This window comes from Lotus japonicus, chromosome 5 (genome assembly GCF_012489685.1).
Source record: "Lotus japonicus ecotype B-129 chromosome 5, LjGifu_v1.2".
Taxonomy (NCBI): domain Eukaryota; kingdom Viridiplantae; phylum Streptophyta; class Magnoliopsida; order Fabales; family Fabaceae; genus Lotus; species Lotus japonicus.
Window position 1 is genome coordinate 63,137,379 of NC_080045.1, and position 18,501 is coordinate 63,155,879.

Here is an 18,501-nt window from a genome sequence, read left to right on the forward strand (position 1 = left end):
TTGTCGCTGAGTTAAGTACTGCACCTGGGCTTGCAACTGCTCGTTCTGGCTTTGTACTTTTTGCAAAGTGTCCAACATTTGTTGCAAGGCCGCCGGAGTGATTCCCGTCACCACCTCTGGCGCTTTTCTCGGAACGCTGGTTTTGAGGTCATCCAGATTTACATATTCAGGCGGCGCTGATCGTCGCCTGACTCCTAGATCTGATCTAGCTATCAGATCTGAAGGTCTTCCTGGAGCTGCATTCACCAACGAGATCGGTGACTGCGCCACCGAGTGAACCCCCACCGAAGAAGCCTCCTGCTCCGGCTCTTGAGGTACTTCGCGGTTGTTGTACCGTCCACCGCCGCGGCCGCCGTGACGACCACCCCTCCGGCGATGATCGCGGCGGCCCACACCACACGAACGAGTTTCCATGGATCGTAAAACGCACCTTCTATGTCAAGTAGTAGATCGAAGTAAGACCCACAGACGGCGCCAATGTTCCGTACTAGGGAGATCTGACGTCGGAAACTGACAGAAAGTAAACCCTAGCAGAGTACTAAAAATATCACAAAAGGAATATTCTCATTAAATGTTCGAAAGGTGCTTTTTACAAGGGGTTGACCTCTCCTTTTATAGAGGGAATGGTCATAACGTGGACTTTCTCTGTACTTGGGCCTGACAATCGGGGCCCAAGCCTCTATACATATAAGACAAAATTAAAGGAATTCTTCCAGCTGGCGCGTGGACCCATCCAAAAGAAGGGCGGACTTCGACGTTGTTCCATAAACCCCGCCATGGCTGCTTTCGTTCATCTAAATGCTCGATTTGGGCGGGAATAAGGGATACTTATGTCCCGCCCCGTCCAGCAATGAAAGTACAACTTTTCTTTTCTAGATACAAAGCTCAAACTTATGGGTAGATAGATACATGTAAAATGATGAATATGGTGGTAGAAGAAGATGAAGATGAGGATTTTGCTGGGTTTCTTCATGATTTTTTATTTTTCAATTATTTTTTGGGTTAAATTACATAATTGTCCCTAAAACCGTTAGTTTTTTGACGAAGGGACCAATTTTGTTGACGGATGGTAATGTGGGGGACTCAGAATGCTATTTTTAAAGCTTAGGGACCATGTTTGCACACATCGTATTCGTGGGGGACCAAAAGTGCTTTTAAGCCAATAATGTTATCTTCACACCTTTCATAGAGGTGGAAAGAGGTGGAAGGAGGAGAGAGATAGAAAGAAAAGAAAAAGTAAGAGAGAGAAAGTATGAGATGTGATAAATGATAAGAGGAGAGAGATAGAAACAAAAATAGGTGGAAATGAAGTGTTTAAAAAATGAGGTGTGTATATATCATTGTTGTCATGAGATGCTTCCCCCACAGGCCACAACTAGGATTGCCCCATCATATTTTTTTGTCAACAGATTGCCACATATTAGCAGTTAGCATCACCGTTCCACTCTATAGAATTTGGGCCAAGTGAATATACAGGCCCTTTTGATCATGTCCCTATCACTTTCATAAATCATATAAGGCCCACTTCCTTCTCAAGAGTAGAAACTTGGTACTCCTACTTTACAATTTATTTTCCCCACTAGATAAGTCTATATCGCCTGATCTGTTGCACATTCAAAACCAGAAGATTCCTTAGTATTAATGTCTCATACATTAAATTAAAAATTTGACTCATCCCTTAATGGCTGAATCAACTCCTCTGCTGGTCCGTAACGTTAAGCCTATCAAAAAAACGTTAACATCCGTTTCCTTTTTAATTATTTGGGAAGTATTAATTGACTTGGTCCTGAGCAATATCCAGACTTTGGGCTGTGGCTAAGATCTCGCTATATGTATAGACATTAAATTTCTTTTAATAACTTTTAGAGCATCTCCAATGTTAGTTCTTAGTTCTTAGTTTTTAACACTATTTATGTGGGGTCGTACTGCTACATGTGTTTAAGCAACTCTCAAGCAATTTTGCTCCAGCCATGAGTTCTTATCACTATTCATTTGATCTCACCAACTACATTATTTATATTTTTTATTTTCATAAATTAATAAAACAAAACTAAAAAAAAAGTAACTTACATAAGAGAAGGAGAAAAAATATTTTTTTATGCTAAGAAGTAATAAGAACTCAAAAAGTGCAACTCCTTATATAAGAACCTAGTTCTTATTTTTAAGAACTAAGAAATCAATGTCATCTCCTCCAATGGTTAAAAACTCAGTTCTTAGTTCTTAGCTCAAAAATAAGAATTAAGAAACTTACACTAGAGATGCTCTTACAACTACTACTAGATAGAGGAGATCATGCGTTGATTCGCCTATACTAATTTCGCTGGCCACTTGAATAGGCACAGCAATTTCCTTAACCTCCTTTAATATATATTTTTGGTTACAACCTCCTTTAATATGCCTTTAAAAAAAAACCTCCTTTAATATGATTATGAGTGAGCATTACTTTGAATTTGAATCCCATCCCATCTCCTTTAAAATTATTATTCTTATAATGAGCATTTACACCCATTATATTTTCCTGCAAATTTCCATCAGCAGCTACCTCCTCATTATATTTTGCCGACTATATATACAGCCACTGGATAGAGGATTTATTCACCAGAATTTTCTTAGATATGCAGCATCTATCATGCACTCCAAGTAATATAATTGTATTTTCTCCGGTTCATCTTCTTCTTTCAAAACATAGAGCTTGTTTGGTATCAGATCAAGTATAGCATTCATCCCATAGAGCAAATGAACGCTGTGTTGAAACATAGAGCTGTTGGGCATCAGGTCAAGTGTGACGTTGATACTGTTTGAAGCATCAAATTTAATTTAATTTGTTTAAACAGTATCAATGTCACCCTTTACCTTATGCCATTCAACATCCGCACTCGCGCCAAAACTATGTTGTGCATTACACATGGGTCATTGGATCATTTTTGCTTCTCGCTGGTAGTCTACAAAGTTTTTGCTTATTTTTTACTTATATCCTCTTTATGCGTAAGATCTCTAAAATATTATCACAACTCGATCGATCATAAGATTTAAGCCAGATAATGGAAAAGCAGAACAAGGGATCACAAAATAAGATCTCTAAAATATTATTACAACTCGATATCATGAGATTTATAGATGTGTTTTTCTGTTGATACAAATCGAGTGGTAGAACATTAAAAGAAATAAAACAATTATGGGATTATGTTCTTGTGGTATTGAATAGAAAAATAAACTGATCGAACCATATTATTAACTCATATTAACTCTGCGTTTATCATTTTGAATTGTGTCTCTACTTAACATTAGTGAATCTCATGAAATTGCTACAATGCTACAACAACAAGAAGGAGAAGCTATGTCAAAGTTCAACTACTGCCCTGGTTGCAAGAAGGATTCCAGTTGCAACTGCCAACTTTGCTTGGACAGTATTAACCTCACACTTGATCTCATAGTCATGGCATCAGCAATTTTCTGAAGGAGGAAAAGGTGAAAACTTTCACAGATAATGGGGTTCTCATGACTCTTCCCAAAAAAGAGATGATCAAGAAGCCTAATGGCATTATGGGTTGACTGAGAGCCTAATTGGCTTTTTATGGTTACTTTATATTTTTCTGATAACAATTATGAAGGTTTTTAGTTTTTATGTTTGAATAAACATTTTTAGCATCTCTGTTATGTATTTATTTTTAAGGGTTAATCATCTACTTGGTCCATATTTTTGTCTCGCCGTCTGAAATAGGTCCCTCTCTGGAAAATTTACAAATCTGTGTCCTCTCGTTTGCAATTTGTTTGGAGAAGGTCCTCGCCGGAGCCCGGAGCTCCGGCGAGTGATGAAGTGGCAAGCTGATTAGGATGAAAATGCTTACATGGATTTTTAAAATAAATAAAAAATAAAATACAAGTCAGATTTATTAATCCAATTAACTAAAATTAAACTAATTAACTATCTAACCCTAATCTAATTAACAAAATCAGTTTAACAAAATCAGTTTACCAAAATCAAAAAAAAAAAATAAACACGTTAAACATAGAAAAACTCAAATCCACAACTCCATCTTCTCCATCTCATCATCTTCTTCCTCATTACCTCCTTGAAACCCTCACCCGCAACCCACCCTCACCTCTTCCAAAACAAAGCTTCTAAACTCATCCCTCCTTCACCCGCGACCTACCCCTGAAACCCATCTCTCCCTCACTCGCGACCCACCCCTGAAACCCATCCCTCCCTCACTCGCGACCCACCCCTAAAACCCATCAATAAAGGAAGACTCCTCACTCTCAGACTCAGATCGACGCCCCAGATTGACGCACCAGTTTGACTTAGTGGATTTGCGACCCAAATCTGCTTCGTCTTGCCCTTCCAGATTCGCGACCCATATTTGCTTCGTCGTTGATGATTTTGAACAGCTTTGACTTAGTGGATTTGGTGCTTGTGTGGTGGGTGGTATGAGAGGGAAGAAATGGTGGGACTTGAATTAAGAAATGAGTTTGGTTTTGGTTGCTGGGTATGGGTGGGGTTGCTGAGTTGTTGGAGGTGAGGGTGTTTTTGACAGGATTCAATTTTCCCCAATTTTTCGTTTCAAGATTCGATGAGTATGAAAGGGTGTTGTGGGGTTTGCTTATGCTTCTGGGTTTGTCTCGGATTCTGTCTTAATGTCTTCGTTTGCCCAGAAATGTGACTAGATCTGCTTCTGGGTTTGCTTCTTGGTTTGTCTCGGATTCTGTCGTTTCAAGGTTTGTGCATGTGTACTTGAAATATGACCAGGTTCGGGTTGCCCAGAAACATGGAATGGCATGGTTTTTGGGTTCAGTAGTACAGGTTCACATGTTGCCCAGAAACATGGAATGGCATGGTTTTTTGGTTTCTGGGTGCTGGAGGTTGATGAAGATGAACAGAAGATTGGGAAATTTGGGGGATTATAAAAATAGAGAGTTTATTTGGACCTTGATTAGGATTAGTTAGTTGTTATGGTTAATTAGGAAATTTTTATTAATTAAAACTGATTTGTATTTTTTTTTCTTGACACGTCAGCCTCATTTATCCAGTCAGCATGCCTATTCATCACTCGTCGGAGCTCTGGGCTCCGGCGAGGACTTGCTCCAAACTTATTGCAAACGAGGGGACCCTGATTTGCAAATTTTCCGGTGAGGGACTTACTTCAGACGGTGAGACAAAGACAGGGACCAAGTAGATGATTAACCCTATTTTTAATTTAGTATGATATGTTATATTATGAATACTTCTCTAGTTCTCTCCCTTTTTTCTAACAAATCTTTTTCTTTTTATCTATTTGATCACTGCCAAGTGCCTATGATAAGTGCGTATATATATATCAAAAAAAAATTTAAAATGCATTTTAATTTGTACTATGCTTTGACTATACCAAATAGATAACAAAATATGCATTTTGTACTATCAAGAATTTTCGGGTTCTCTCCTCAAACGTGGAAGACAAAGAAGCTCAGGCAGCACAAAATGGAAATGAACTTGGGCAACAGAGAAGGAAAATTTGTTCACTGTCCACAAGAGGAATTTTATACTTATAGCTAGCTTGCCTAATTTTATAGCTCATGAACACTTCAAGCTCCTAATTTATTTGACCAATTTGAACCTTAGAGTGGCACCTTTCACTTCTCTTGGTTGCTGGTAATATAATTGATCTGAGCCATCTGTAACTTAAGCACCTCAAGCTAGCACTCTCTCTGCTTCAGCTAGCTACTAAGTAAAAGCTATTATACTCCTTATGAATTAAGCTTGGGACAGAAAAATTTAAATCGTTATGCAAGCATTCATAGTTTTTCCCTACTCTCCCATGCTCAGGAAGCGAAAAATCAATCAGCAATGAAAGTAAGGCCCATCTATTAAGGGTTATATTGCAACAATGTATTCATATAGGTTGAGCCTTAAAATTGTTCAAATTCAAATAAAATATGAGGTTCTCATTAGCATCCACAAAAGCCCAATCGTGTCCGCAAACTAATTATTTCAAACACTGTTGTTTCTCTGTCATGTTGCAAGCTTTCTGCTTCCTTTCAATGTGAGTATGAAACTTTCAACTCTGAAATCTGAGTCCCTATCCCCTCTCACATTCTTTGGATTGGCAGTATTTTTATTTTTATTTTATGACTGGGATTGGCAGTTTTTAAGGAGATCATGCAAAATTTGGCTTTTAACGTTTATATTCTCTAATTTTAATTCTAATAATGATGATGAGGTGAATGTGGAGAGTGATTGTAATAGTAGAGCAGAAGTAGCTATTGATATTAATGCTAATGTTAATTCTAATATTAAGGAGAATGCAAATCCACCATGTTATCTAATAATTTTGAGACCTCATTCTCGAGAGTGAGGCATTCAAAACACACACACTCCATCAGAAAATGCCACGTCATCCTTTTAATAGAATTTACTCATTCTCTCTCATATTCTTGTGGGATGTGTCTATCACGCGCATAACTTGCATCTAGCTTTCCTTTGTTCAGTACTCTGTTTCATGCTTCTCAACCAACCTCATCTCTTTCACTCTTCCAAATCTCCAAATCTGAAATCCCTAATTTTACTCATCTCTTCTGAATTCAAATCCTTATCACTACTTTCTTCAATTTCAAATCCCTCTAATAGCTATTCCATCAATCAGCCCCAAATCTTTTTCAGTTCCCTTACTCTACACCATTGGAAACCTTTTACAGTGCCAATTTCAGAAATCAATTCTCTCAACAATGGATTTTAATTATGCAATATGAGATTCTAGATATCGCAGAGAAGGACTCATGAGGTTCAGAAGCACATCTCGGTCCAAATACATTTCACCTCTTCTCTTTTCTTGGTTCTTCCGTTAGATTTGAAATTTTTCAATTTTTCAATTTCGAATTTTGAATTCCTGGGTCAAGTCATGTTTCTGAGGTTCTTTCCCTGAACTTTTTCTCTCTGTGATTGTGTCTGTGTAAGTTAGTCTGTGATTCTTGGTTGGGAAAATCACGATCCATGGTACTGGTCCTCAAAGCTGTTAATGTAGAGAGGGTAATGGACTTAATTAAATTCAGGTCTTGGAAATGGCTGCAATGTAAGAATAAGAATTTCATTTATTCTTCTTGGGACTGGTCCTCAAATCCTCACATTTATCTGGGAGTGGGTGATGTTTGATCACAGTGTTTGGCTGATTGCTGACTATGATGTTGATCTTCTTTGGTAATGTGTGTAAGGCTGTTGGGCTCAGGTTTTTCTGTCAGTGCTTTGCTGATGTTGTTCCCAGTTAAGATAATGTGCATAGGTGGATCTGAAAGTAATTCCCTGACAATCCATGTGAAGCTCACTGGTGTTTCTCCATTTACCTTAATTCTCCATTCCTTATTGTTGCTGTGCCATGTGGTAGCTCCCTGCGAAATTGAAATTAGCATTGAGCCCACTTGCTGAGATGGTCTTTGGGTATAATTGTTGCTGCAATGTTTCCTCTTTGCTGCGGTTTTTAGTTCTTTTTCTTTTCTTCTTTGTTCTGCTATGCTTCTTTGTACTGTGGGTTGTGGCACCCCTTAAGTGCCACCATTCTTTTATTCAATTTGGCTTTTCAAAAAAAAAAAAACAATCCATGGTATAATGAAGTGAGAGTTTTGTTATCAGAATACAAAGAAACTATGCTTCTTTGTTGTTCTAATGCCACTTTCAAAACTTTTTTTGATTATTTTTATTTACTTTGATATATCACTATAACACTCGCCTAAATATTATGGCATATTTCAAATATTTAAAACTTTTTTACAATTACTTAAAAAAGGTATTAAGAATAAAACTATTAAAAATAGTTTTAAAATTACCCGTGCATTTGCACAGGCTACTTACTAGTTTCATAAGTATTGGGGATAAGATCTCTCTTATGCTCATCAAGTTACACTTGATGTATTACCTCTAATTTCGCTATACTGGTCTTTTGCGGCTAAGATCTCGCTATACAGCGTCAAATTTCTTTTATTACCTCTATCATGCAAGTATGACTTGGTCTACTATATATACATCCACTAGGCAGAGGAGTAATTGGTGAGCAAATTTTTCTAAGATATACAGCTATCTATGCTGGTATAGCATTTTGGTGTAGTTTCCTCTTCTTCTTCATCTTTCAAAACAGAGAACAGGAAACAAAGAGCTTGTTGGGCATGAGGTCGAGTGTGGCATTCATGCTGTATGTAAAGATCAAATTTAATCTGCTTAGACAGCATCAATGCCACCCTTGACCTAATGTCAATTAGCTTCATTGCTTTGTGCTTAAAGGTTTCAACTTTTATTTTCAGTAATTGGTAAATAATGTAGCATTTAATTTTACAATGAAAGTTTTTGTTTCATGTTTTGTATTGGTCATGATTCTACTGATATGGCTATGTATGTAGTTAACTTTGCCTTTATTTTTTTCAATATCCTCTTGTATCACTACCTCAAAAGTTTTCACATTCTCCCCGAAAAAATCCCCAAATATCGTTCCATTGCCTCATCAGTAGGTGATTTAGAGAAACTCTTATGAACAACATAAATTGAGAACCAACACTAATTAATAATTAACATTATATAAATAATTAAATATTTCCATTTGCACACATTTCTCAAGCATAAATAAAACCAGTATTTAACCTGTAAAATCTCTTTAGAAAACCTACAAAATCCCAACCTTACAATCACAAATCAAATATCAGATAATAAATCTATTGCAGAGAACCAACCCATTTTTCTATCTTAAATGAATGAAGTAAAAGTAAATAATAAAATGTAAAATGGGAGGTATATTGTGGGATCATTTGAGAAGCTTTTGAAAATTGTTGGTGTTCTCCTTAAGAGGAAATCCTGTTCAAGAAAATTGTTTGATTGAAGTGAATTAGTTGAATTCTTTGAAGTATAAAAAATATATAAAACTTAATTCAGCAACTCGAAGAGGCTTTAGCAATTTCCTAACAATGGTAGGCAGCAGGGATTGGGCTTTGGAACTTGTCATCAATTGATCCACTAGATGCTTCTTTTTTGTCAACAATAAGTCCACTAGATGTAGATTATCACATCTTTTTTTTTTTTGGTCAATAGAGATTATCACATCTTAACCTTGCATCACTATCCCATTCTATAGAGCTGGGCCATGTGATTGGAAAACATAGTCCAATGAGGCTGCTCATACCTTAGCATCATTCTTCAAAAATACTAAAAAATTAGCTCCTAAAATTCTGTGTGTCCAACTGTTCCTAAAATTAATTAATGTAAAAACTAATTTTTAAATTTTAAATTTTAAATAAATTGTAAAAGTTTTGAAAAACTTCCTTAATACGTTTCTTTAAAAAATATCAGAAAGAAAATTATTTAAGCTATATATCCAGAGGTGCAGAAAGAAATGACCGTTGTGATCCAAAATTCAAATGTGAAAGCTTCAACACTCTCACAGAAGTGGAGTTTGCAGCAGAAACAACAACAGCAATCTCTGAAGAAGAAGCAAGAAGAAGAAGCCATGAAATTCAGAAGCGTTTTTCTGCATTCAAAATCCACTTCCTCCGAAGGAGAGAACCGCCACAACAACAACAACAACAACAGCTGCTACTACCCTGATTGCAAGAAAAATGCCAATTGCAACTGTGAAATCTGCTTGGCCAGCATCAATGCAACCCGTGATCTCATGCCCATGAGCATCCACAAAAACTCACTCACCAAGCTCTCTGTTACCAGACCCAAGAATGTTCACTGCACTCCAATCACCTTTGATGCTTCAATCCTCTCCACACCCACCACTACCAGATCAAGTGATTGGCCTTACCATTACCAGATCTCACCCACCACCACTCCTGTCATCGAATCCAGTTCTGGATCATCAGATTCAAGCCAGATGATGAAAAAACGGAACAAGGGGTCACGAAAAAGGTCTTCATCTTGTATCAATCTGTTATGGTTTCTTCTTGGTTTGGGTTTCCTTTTGTCTGCAGAACTTGTTTTCTCCAGGGTAGTTTCTGGAATTTTGCAACCTGCTTTGTCACCTGATGTGGTGAAAAGGGTTGGTGAGAAATGCTACCATGTGCAAGGTTTGAATGGGAAGTTGAGATTCTTACAGAGAGAATTGACAAGTTCTGTTGTTGGTGGGCAAGTTTCAAATTGCAGCTTTAATGATACCTTATGGGAAATCAACCGGGTATTGTATTTATTTACTCATTAAAAAAAGCTCATTGATTTGTTAAAGAACCTGTTTGTTTGAAAATGATTGTATTTTATATATTCTTCAATTGCATGTAGGATGGTCTGCTATTGAGTTCAAGGTGCACATTGTACAAATCTGCAATAGAGGAGGTAACAATCTGGGGGTGGCCTTTGCAAACAGCAGGATTGCTGACAAATGGGTTCTCTACTAGAACACAAACTATCTTATCAGGAAGAGTTACTGAGGTAAATTGAATCTGTTACAAATATAATAGAGTAAAACCATTCATGTGTTATTTAAGTGACAAAACTTGACATGGTATCAGAGTCTGATTTTGATCTAGGGAACCATGGATTATTACAAAAGCTTAAATTGTTGGGTTTTCGAACTAATTTTATTTCACCTTGGCCTTCTTATTTCATTTGCCATTGATTGAAGTTGTGAGTTGTTGACTAACTTCAAGTATTTTTTTCAACAGTGGAATGGTGGACTAGTTGGGTATTTGACTAGAAAGGCCAATGGTTCATGGGTGCAGCCAAAATGGGGTGCCTCAGTAGTGCAATTAGACCCCAATACGTGGGTTCTTGAATACCAAAGAAGCTCTATTGTTGATGGCACAAGATTGTATTCAGCAGTATTGGAGTTCCTCAAATATAGGAATTCAAGAGTTATTGGCAGGCTGAAGAAAAAGTTCTGGCAATTTGCTGCATTTGAAGGTAGCCACTACAACAGGTTCAGAGCAAACAATGGGCTTAAAGTCCCAACCTGAATGGTAGATTTTGGAGCTGACTCATTTCTTGTGAGGAGCTCCATTTTCTTCTGCTAATGTTGCTCTTTAGCTTGGATTTATCTGTTAAATTTTAATCCTGGTTATTTTGATGTATATGATTTGACCATCCTAATTCATCTTTTTTCAAACTGTTGTAGTCTTATAAAAAAAATTACCAATTAGGATACCGAAGTTATGTTGTCAAAACTAACTTTTAAATTAGCTGAAAAAAGGCTCACAAGTTAACTAAAAGTTACTAATAAGAAGTCAAATTAACAAATTTAGGAATTCAAAGACAGTGTCATCAGCTTCCAACAACCTTATGTACAGAGGCAGCATATGGAAGACTGGTCCAGTCTACAGTTATAACCTCATAAGTTTTGCAAGTGGCCTTGTTCACCTTGACCTGCAATAATTTTAGGTATTGAATTTCCAGTTGATTATCTTTACTTTTGTTAATAGAAAAGGCAAGTGGCTTCAATCATTTTTCAAAAAGGAAAATAAATGTGAATCATGAATTGGCGAAAGAGAAGATTAAACAGCTAGCTTCTCAGCCATTGATCTTTGTCCTGCATTTATTTTGTTTTTTAGAGTTTCCCCCTTTGTGTTTTTGTGAAAAAATCAGTGAACCAGCGTCTTTTCGGCTTGCATTATTGTATGACAATGGAAGGTTGCTATTGTTTTTAGTCTATTTCAGAATGACTACCCTACCACACGTACGCTTCAAGGAAAGGGGCTGCAAGACTAATAGCATGAACAACGTTGGTAACAGGCTCATTTTGATGGGTTTATAAGTACTAGGATAGAGCTCGTTTGCCTGTGCATCGCACGGGTAATTTTTTACCGAATCAATTGTTAATTATAATCATTGAATATTGATATATATGGAATAATACAATGATATATTTCCTAAAATACAATTTAAATTAGTAAAACACTTATATGTTGTTATTATCTTTCTTTATATCTCAATATTTCATCTTATTTATAGACATTAATTGGATAACTCTGCAATATTAAGTTTGGTTCGCCCTTTATGGTTAGTATGAAGCATCAAATAAGCACATAGCTTGTGACTGTGGATTTGACTCAATAACCTTTCTTTTTTCACTCCTGCCCATGAATCCTTCATGTTTCAATTGCGTAAGAATAAAAAGAATAATACCCAAATTGATTGGAATAGAAATATAGTACCATTAAAAAAAACTACAGCAAATACCAGAAAATGGTGATTCAAATCAGGAACCGGAAATGAGTTTAGCCATTGTGAGCGATAAGATCAGACTATCATACGACAAGATCAATCTAGAGAAAATGCCTTTCAACACATTTTTATATGATAAGATCATGCTCGCTTTTGATTCCAAAGCTCCAATAGTAACACAAATATTTATCTATTATAAAGTATAAACAGAAAGAGGTCACCCTATTCCAAAAGGCTTTGCATCCTTGTCCAAGCTTTGTATCAATATCAATTGATAACGGAACACAGTAGCATAGTAAGGATAGTAAGGTCAGTATATTCAAGGAAGTTATCAAACAACAAATCAGTAGGTGACATATCTGCCTGCAGTCTCACTTGGCCGAATTATCTTCACGATTTGCCCACGCTTAAGTCCATAATACTTTGCAACAGGATCACTCACCTGCATTCTAGGTAGCTGACACACATCCCATAAAGTACCATGCCAGTATTTACATAAATTAGTACAACTTCACTAAATTTGAAATAAACATATAAGATACAAATCATTCAGCTATGTTTGGATCAGTGCAAACGAACGCCAATACTTATTTCGAGATAAAAGTGAACACATAACTTTTCCTTTGGATTAGGATGAAAGAATGTTGACATTGCACTCAACTCGCATCCAAACATACGCAAAATAAGAAAAACATATACGACCAACTGCCAGGGTACATTTCACTCCAATAAGCTAGTTTAAAATTGATATGATGCAATCCAATTTACAAACAGCTTAGGGTAACATAAAATTCAAAATTTAACATGCTAACCTGAGTTTCTTTCACAGTATATCTTTCAAAGGTTATTCTAAAAAACTGTAAATATATGTCTAACAGGAGTTATTTCGAGTGTAATGTAACCAACTAAATACAAATGGAAACTGGGTAGGCGGGAATCTTAACCATTGAAGATCAAACGAAAATAATCTTAATAGCACAATTTCTCACATGTTTCTCTTGATGAAAGTTTTACAACACAAAGATTAGAATAAAGCATGTGGATAATTTGAAGTGGCTCCCTCAATCATGAACTGCACTTGCATCTAAGTCTAGAAAACTAAATCACACAAAGCAGAATTGTACTCATTATTGCATCATGCATTTCATTGACTGCAAACAGTTCAAAGTTCAAACTCATAAGTGCCAGCTCTATCTTTAGCAAGAGGCATTAAACCACTACGAAACTTGTGAACACCAATACATCATATATTAATCTCTGCTGATTTTTACATCCTTGTTTCTTTCTTTCTTTGCAGAAATAAAGTATCCTAGACATTAAACCACTAAAGCATGATAACAAAATGTTAAATCTTATTTCTGAAAGGTGTCTTTCCCAACAAAAAAATAATCACAGCTGGGTTTGAACTTTGAAGAGAGATATCAAATCATTTCATATCAGAGGGGCACAAAGGATAAGAGATACTTGTCCTACCCAATCAAGTTTAAAAGAATTAAACTTGAAAGAACATGAAAACATAAATTAGCTGCAAACATGATAGACTATCTTGATACCCTTCAACACTGTTTTGGCTGAACAGTTCTGCAAAGTCCTTCTATGTTCCAGCAAACTGACTCAATAAATCATGCATTGAAGTTAAGAAAAATTTAACCAAGAAACACCTAAAAATTAAACAATCCCCTTACAAATAAAGTTTACAACTTTTAAGGGGGACATTAACATAACACATGTAAAAGAGGCAAGGGAGTTAAGAAAAATAAATGATGAAGAGTTATAATCCATATAGAGAACTGAGAATCCTTAAGCATCCTTCAAGCGATCAAACATAAAATCAGCACCAAGTCTAAATTCTAATCACTCTTCATTCCTTACTTCTTGCTTTAATCTATACCAGCTCATCATGTCAATGACAATTGTAAAAGGAACTTTAGGCATCAATGACAATTGTAAAAGGAACTTTAGGCATATCATGTATCCTTCTTCAGTGAGGAGAATTTACTTCTTCTTCATATTCCTTTTTTAAAATCAATAAAATTAAAAACAACAAAAACAAAACTAAATACTACAACTTAAAAAATAGGAACATGCTAATTTACCAGTGGCAGACATTCCTTCAACAAATTTCAATAAATTCAAGATCATAATTGCCAACTATGGAGCTCCTTGCTCTGATCTTTCATGCTTCTCTTTCAGGGCATAAGCTTCGAATTTGCTGAAGCAGGACCAGACATTGGAGAAATCAGTGAAAATACACAAATGGTTGAACAAAGGTGCAAATGGGATATGGGAAAGCAGGATGAATGAAAATCCTCACATAGGGAGTATTTATAGAGAAATTGCATAAATTAACTGACATGCCTAAAGCTGATAGAGCTGTAGGTCATCATATGTACTTGAATCTAAAATGTTTACTCCAAAAACCAAATTAAGTGAAAATATAAAGTGAACACAGATAAAGATGAATCAGAAGTACGAAAAAATCAAGGAAAATCAGCAACATTTAAAACAATTTAGACTGGAAACTGACCAAAGGATTGCTTATCCACAATTTGCTCCTTGGGAATGCACTCAGATCTGGAATTTAGAAAGAAGGATGACCAAATTACAGTGAATGCATGGAGCTGTCAAAATATGGCTGGTTCCACCATTTTCGGCGAGGGAAAGCGAGCGTCGGTGACGATGCAATTGAAGGAAGCAGAGACGCGATTTGACGGGAGCAGATGAGAAACTGAGTTGTAAACGTCATGGATGACTGATGAGCAAGCAAAAGATGGAGCCAGCGAACGAAGATGGGTGAGAATACACTCATATGACGTAGAAGAAGATCGTAGGTGAAAATAATAAGGTTAATATTCCTCAGTGTAGGTCGTAGGGCTTCAAATCAATAAAAGAATGCAAAGGAAAAAAAACTGAAAATCAGTAAAAAGAAGAAGATTAGATGAACGGTGGAGATGAAAACAAAATTTGAAAAAGTAACAAAAAGGAGGACAGATGGCGTAATGTGATCGGTTGTTTTGTAGGAATAGTGAAATTCAAACTCATGAATAAGAAGTAGTAGATTGGCTGATAAGTGCAATTTTTACGTGTTTTTCATTATCATTATAGACACTTATTTGACTAGTATGCTTGCATTGTTGATCATTTTATCCCCAAAGTAGCTTGCTTAGAAAATATTTAGTTTTAGCATAAAAATAATGTAAATATTATGCTTTTAATATTTAATGTCTTAATTTTGATGTAGGAGTAAGATGATCACTTAAAGAAGGCTTGAATCTTGAGCAAGAAAATAAAGTGAGGAAAGTTGGCTCAAATTTAGCTTGAGCGGACTGGAAACAGAGCTGAAAAATAAGCAAAGGAAAGAGTTCGCTCAAAAGTTGGCTCAAGCCACCACTTTACAGTAGATTTTCAGCATAGTTCACTTGAGCCAACTTGAGTTAGCTTGAGCGGACTGAAGGCGGTCTTAACTACTTCAGCATGAAGAAAGGTTCGCTCGAGCCAACTTAGCTTGGCTTGAGCTAACTAGGGTCGGCCAGAAATTCTATAAAAGGCAGATCACGATATCTCTTCCATATCTCTTCCATTCTCTTCCATTTTTTCCTCCCTAAACATTCATAGGAGGCTGGGCTTCATGGAGGAAGGGTCCCTGGGTCTAGGATTGAAAGATTGAAGCTCCGGAGCATGGCGGCGACCGCCGAAGGACCGTGACAACCTCTCGGAGGCGATGGAAAGCTTGGGAAAGCTTCCATCACCGTAGATCCTTCGTCGTTCTTCTGGGTTTCATCTCTTCTTCCTTATCCCTTGTACATGTTGTTTCTATTTTTGTATTTAGATTATTGAAACTTGATTCTTTGATTTGTTGTAAACTCTTTTCATGAATGTAAATGATAATCTTTCATGTATGGTGTTTCTTTCTATGCTTCATGCTTCTAACCAATCAATTGATAATCAAAAGAGTTCACTAATTTATAAATAGATCGGAAGGTTGATATGAATTAGTGTGTGCTTAGTTCAATGAAGGTAGAACACCTATGTCTTAGGTCACAATTTGTGTGTTAAAGTTTTGCTTTATGTGCTTCAAGTATCAGTGATTTGCGTTAGATTTCCGAGGACTAGCATGAGATCGGGAGATAAATGCATGTCCGGTTCAAGAGAGAAACCACTAACTGAACCAATTGTCTTAAGGTGAGAATATCTTAGGTAAGAGCAATAGTGGATTTCCACGTGACAGGTGGGGTTCTGAGTTCTAACAGGAGTTTCCGGGTGAGAACGGAGATTCGCAAGCCTAGGATACCTTGTATTAGGATAGATTGGTCATTGGGAATGTCTTTGAGAGAGAACTTGAGTTATATTATTCCTTTTGGGTTTTCTAGATGGTAAGGGATTACGTCTAGGAATTCCAACTGATAGATTCACCTAGGCTAGGGATAGTTAGGTGGATAGCTCTCGGCATCATAAGTGAAATGAACCATTACATAAGTGTTTGAGTTGAAAACAATCAAAGGACTAGGTGACGACATATCTAAATACATTTTCTTCTTTGTTACCTCAGTAAACCTTCTTTTACTGTTTTCTTTTATATTCAAAATCACAAAAACAATTTATCAAACATCTTTGTATCCGCTCAGATCAATGTTTAACTGGTGGAACTAATGTTCACACAATCCCTGAGGACGATAAACCCGTATCTGCTTTGCTATGATTGAATCATAAGGGTTTAGTTCCAAAGCAGTACTAACAAGGAAAAAACCTTTATCATTGGCCCTTATGGATATTGGGGCCTTTTGTTGATCTTTTTATTGTTTACAGTTTTATTAATCTAACTTTAGTTTCCATTCTCTTATTAAGTGTTAGACTTCTAGTATATTCTCTCTATTAGGATGATGTCACTTGTTGGTCATCTTGAGAATTAAGCTTACGCTATAAGTTGTATCTTTTGTTGTTGAAATGGATAACAAGAAAATTGATTAAAGTCTTTCTTTTCTACCTTTTTTTTTAGTTTAGATTTTAGGGTTCTTAGTGTTCCTCCTTGATATGAATTAGCTTCCTATCAATTGGTGTTTTCATCATGACTACTCCCCCTCCTGCTCGTAATTTCTTGGAGGCCATTGATGTCAAGCTTGCTACCATGGCCGACAAGCTACAATACAACATGGATTCTAGATTTTTCGCCATTTATGGGCTTATGGATCAAGTAACTCTTCTGAACAACCAATTTTTCGGCAATTCCCCCACAACTCCCTCCCAAATTACCCTCACCTTCTTCATTGTTACACTACCCAAGTTTATTTTCTTCTCATGATCGTCAAGGCATTTAGACACCATAGATAAGAAATGAAGAGAATAGACAGAAATAATAAATATTAATATGTGACATATAATGTATGTGATAAAGTTAGAGATAAGAAAATATGATGTGCTTAATGAGCATTTGTATTGATGGTGATTTATGTGTCATGACTAAATTTGAACTTGATATGATATGTCAGTATAAAGGAGTTTCACCATCACATTACTGTTCCAAAAAGTTATACTCTTTTTATATTTTTTAAAAAGTTTTAAATTTTTTGTTAAACGAATTTTCCAACATTTTTTTTATGATTCAAACAATAAAACAAAGAAACGATCAGAACAATGATGACTGAAAGTCTTTAAGGAGAAGAATTTCTAAATCAGGTTGAGGAACCTCTTAAAAATGGGTTCCAATAGGGGAAGAACTTCCCAATTTAGCAAGAAAGTCTACTTAAGTGTTGTACTCTCTAGGAATCTCTCGAAGACTAACATCTCAGATTGATGTCACTGAGCATCGGAAGCAATCTCATGCTCCCTAGGTCCTCAAGGGAAGTAATAAACTCTATGCTTCGCAAACAACATTCCTAAAGCCACGGTTCCAAACAAAGAGCATTTACCTTTAAAATAAAAGGGTTCTCTCCAACCCCTTGCAACTCAAAACCACGGATCCAAGAGCCATGTTCGTCATGAACAAAGCCACCCCAACCCATGCAATTTTCCATGTCTCTATAGTTATTGTTCGTGTTAAGATTCATTGTACCAACCGTAGGGGGAGACCACGAATTGTTCAAGAAATAGCTATCAAGTTGCGTAATAGGCGAGGTCATCGCCCTCAAGAAATCATCATGCTCAAGGCAAATCTTGCGCCACACGTCTTGCAATGGTCAAGGGTGGGCTTCAGAAACCATGTTATTCCGCCATTTCCACACACCTCACACCAAGAATGAATTTGAAGCTATTCAGACTTTTAGCAAGGTCGCTAACCCAAGTAGATAGCTCCAAATGCTAAAGCGTGTCTAATTATGAGCCCCATTTTCGTCCAAATATCTCAAACACATAAAATAACCCATCATCATTGATGGTTAAACTTTTTTAATTAGAAG

The 18,501-nt window shown here is 36.4% G+C and overlaps 1 protein-coding gene and 1 long non-coding RNA gene across 2 annotated transcripts; one reads left to right on the forward strand and one right to left on the reverse strand.

Moving 5' to 3' along the window:
- Positions 1 to 9,329: 9,329 nt before the first annotated feature.
- Positions 9,330 to 11,749, forward strand: LOC130721539 (uncharacterized). Its single transcript, XM_057572341.1, has 3 exons — positions 9,330 to 10,130; positions 10,232 to 10,381; positions 10,615 to 11,749. The coding sequence occupies exons 1-3, from the start codon at positions 9,345 to 9,347 to the stop codon at positions 10,903 to 10,905; spliced, it is 1,227 nt and encodes a 408-aa protein (XP_057428324.1). The 5' UTR covers positions 9,330 to 9,344; the 3' UTR covers positions 10,906 to 11,749.
- A 462-nt stretch (positions 11,750 to 12,211) lies between these two features.
- Positions 12,212 to 14,982, reverse strand: LOC130720052 (uncharacterized). The gene is made up of 3 exons (XR_009012914.1): positions 14,637 to 14,982; positions 14,206 to 14,321; positions 12,212 to 12,566 (listed from the first exon to the last, which is right to left on the reverse strand). It is a non-coding gene; the product is annotated as an uncharacterized LOC130720052 (long non-coding RNA).
- Positions 14,983 to 18,501: the final 3,519 nt, after the last annotated feature.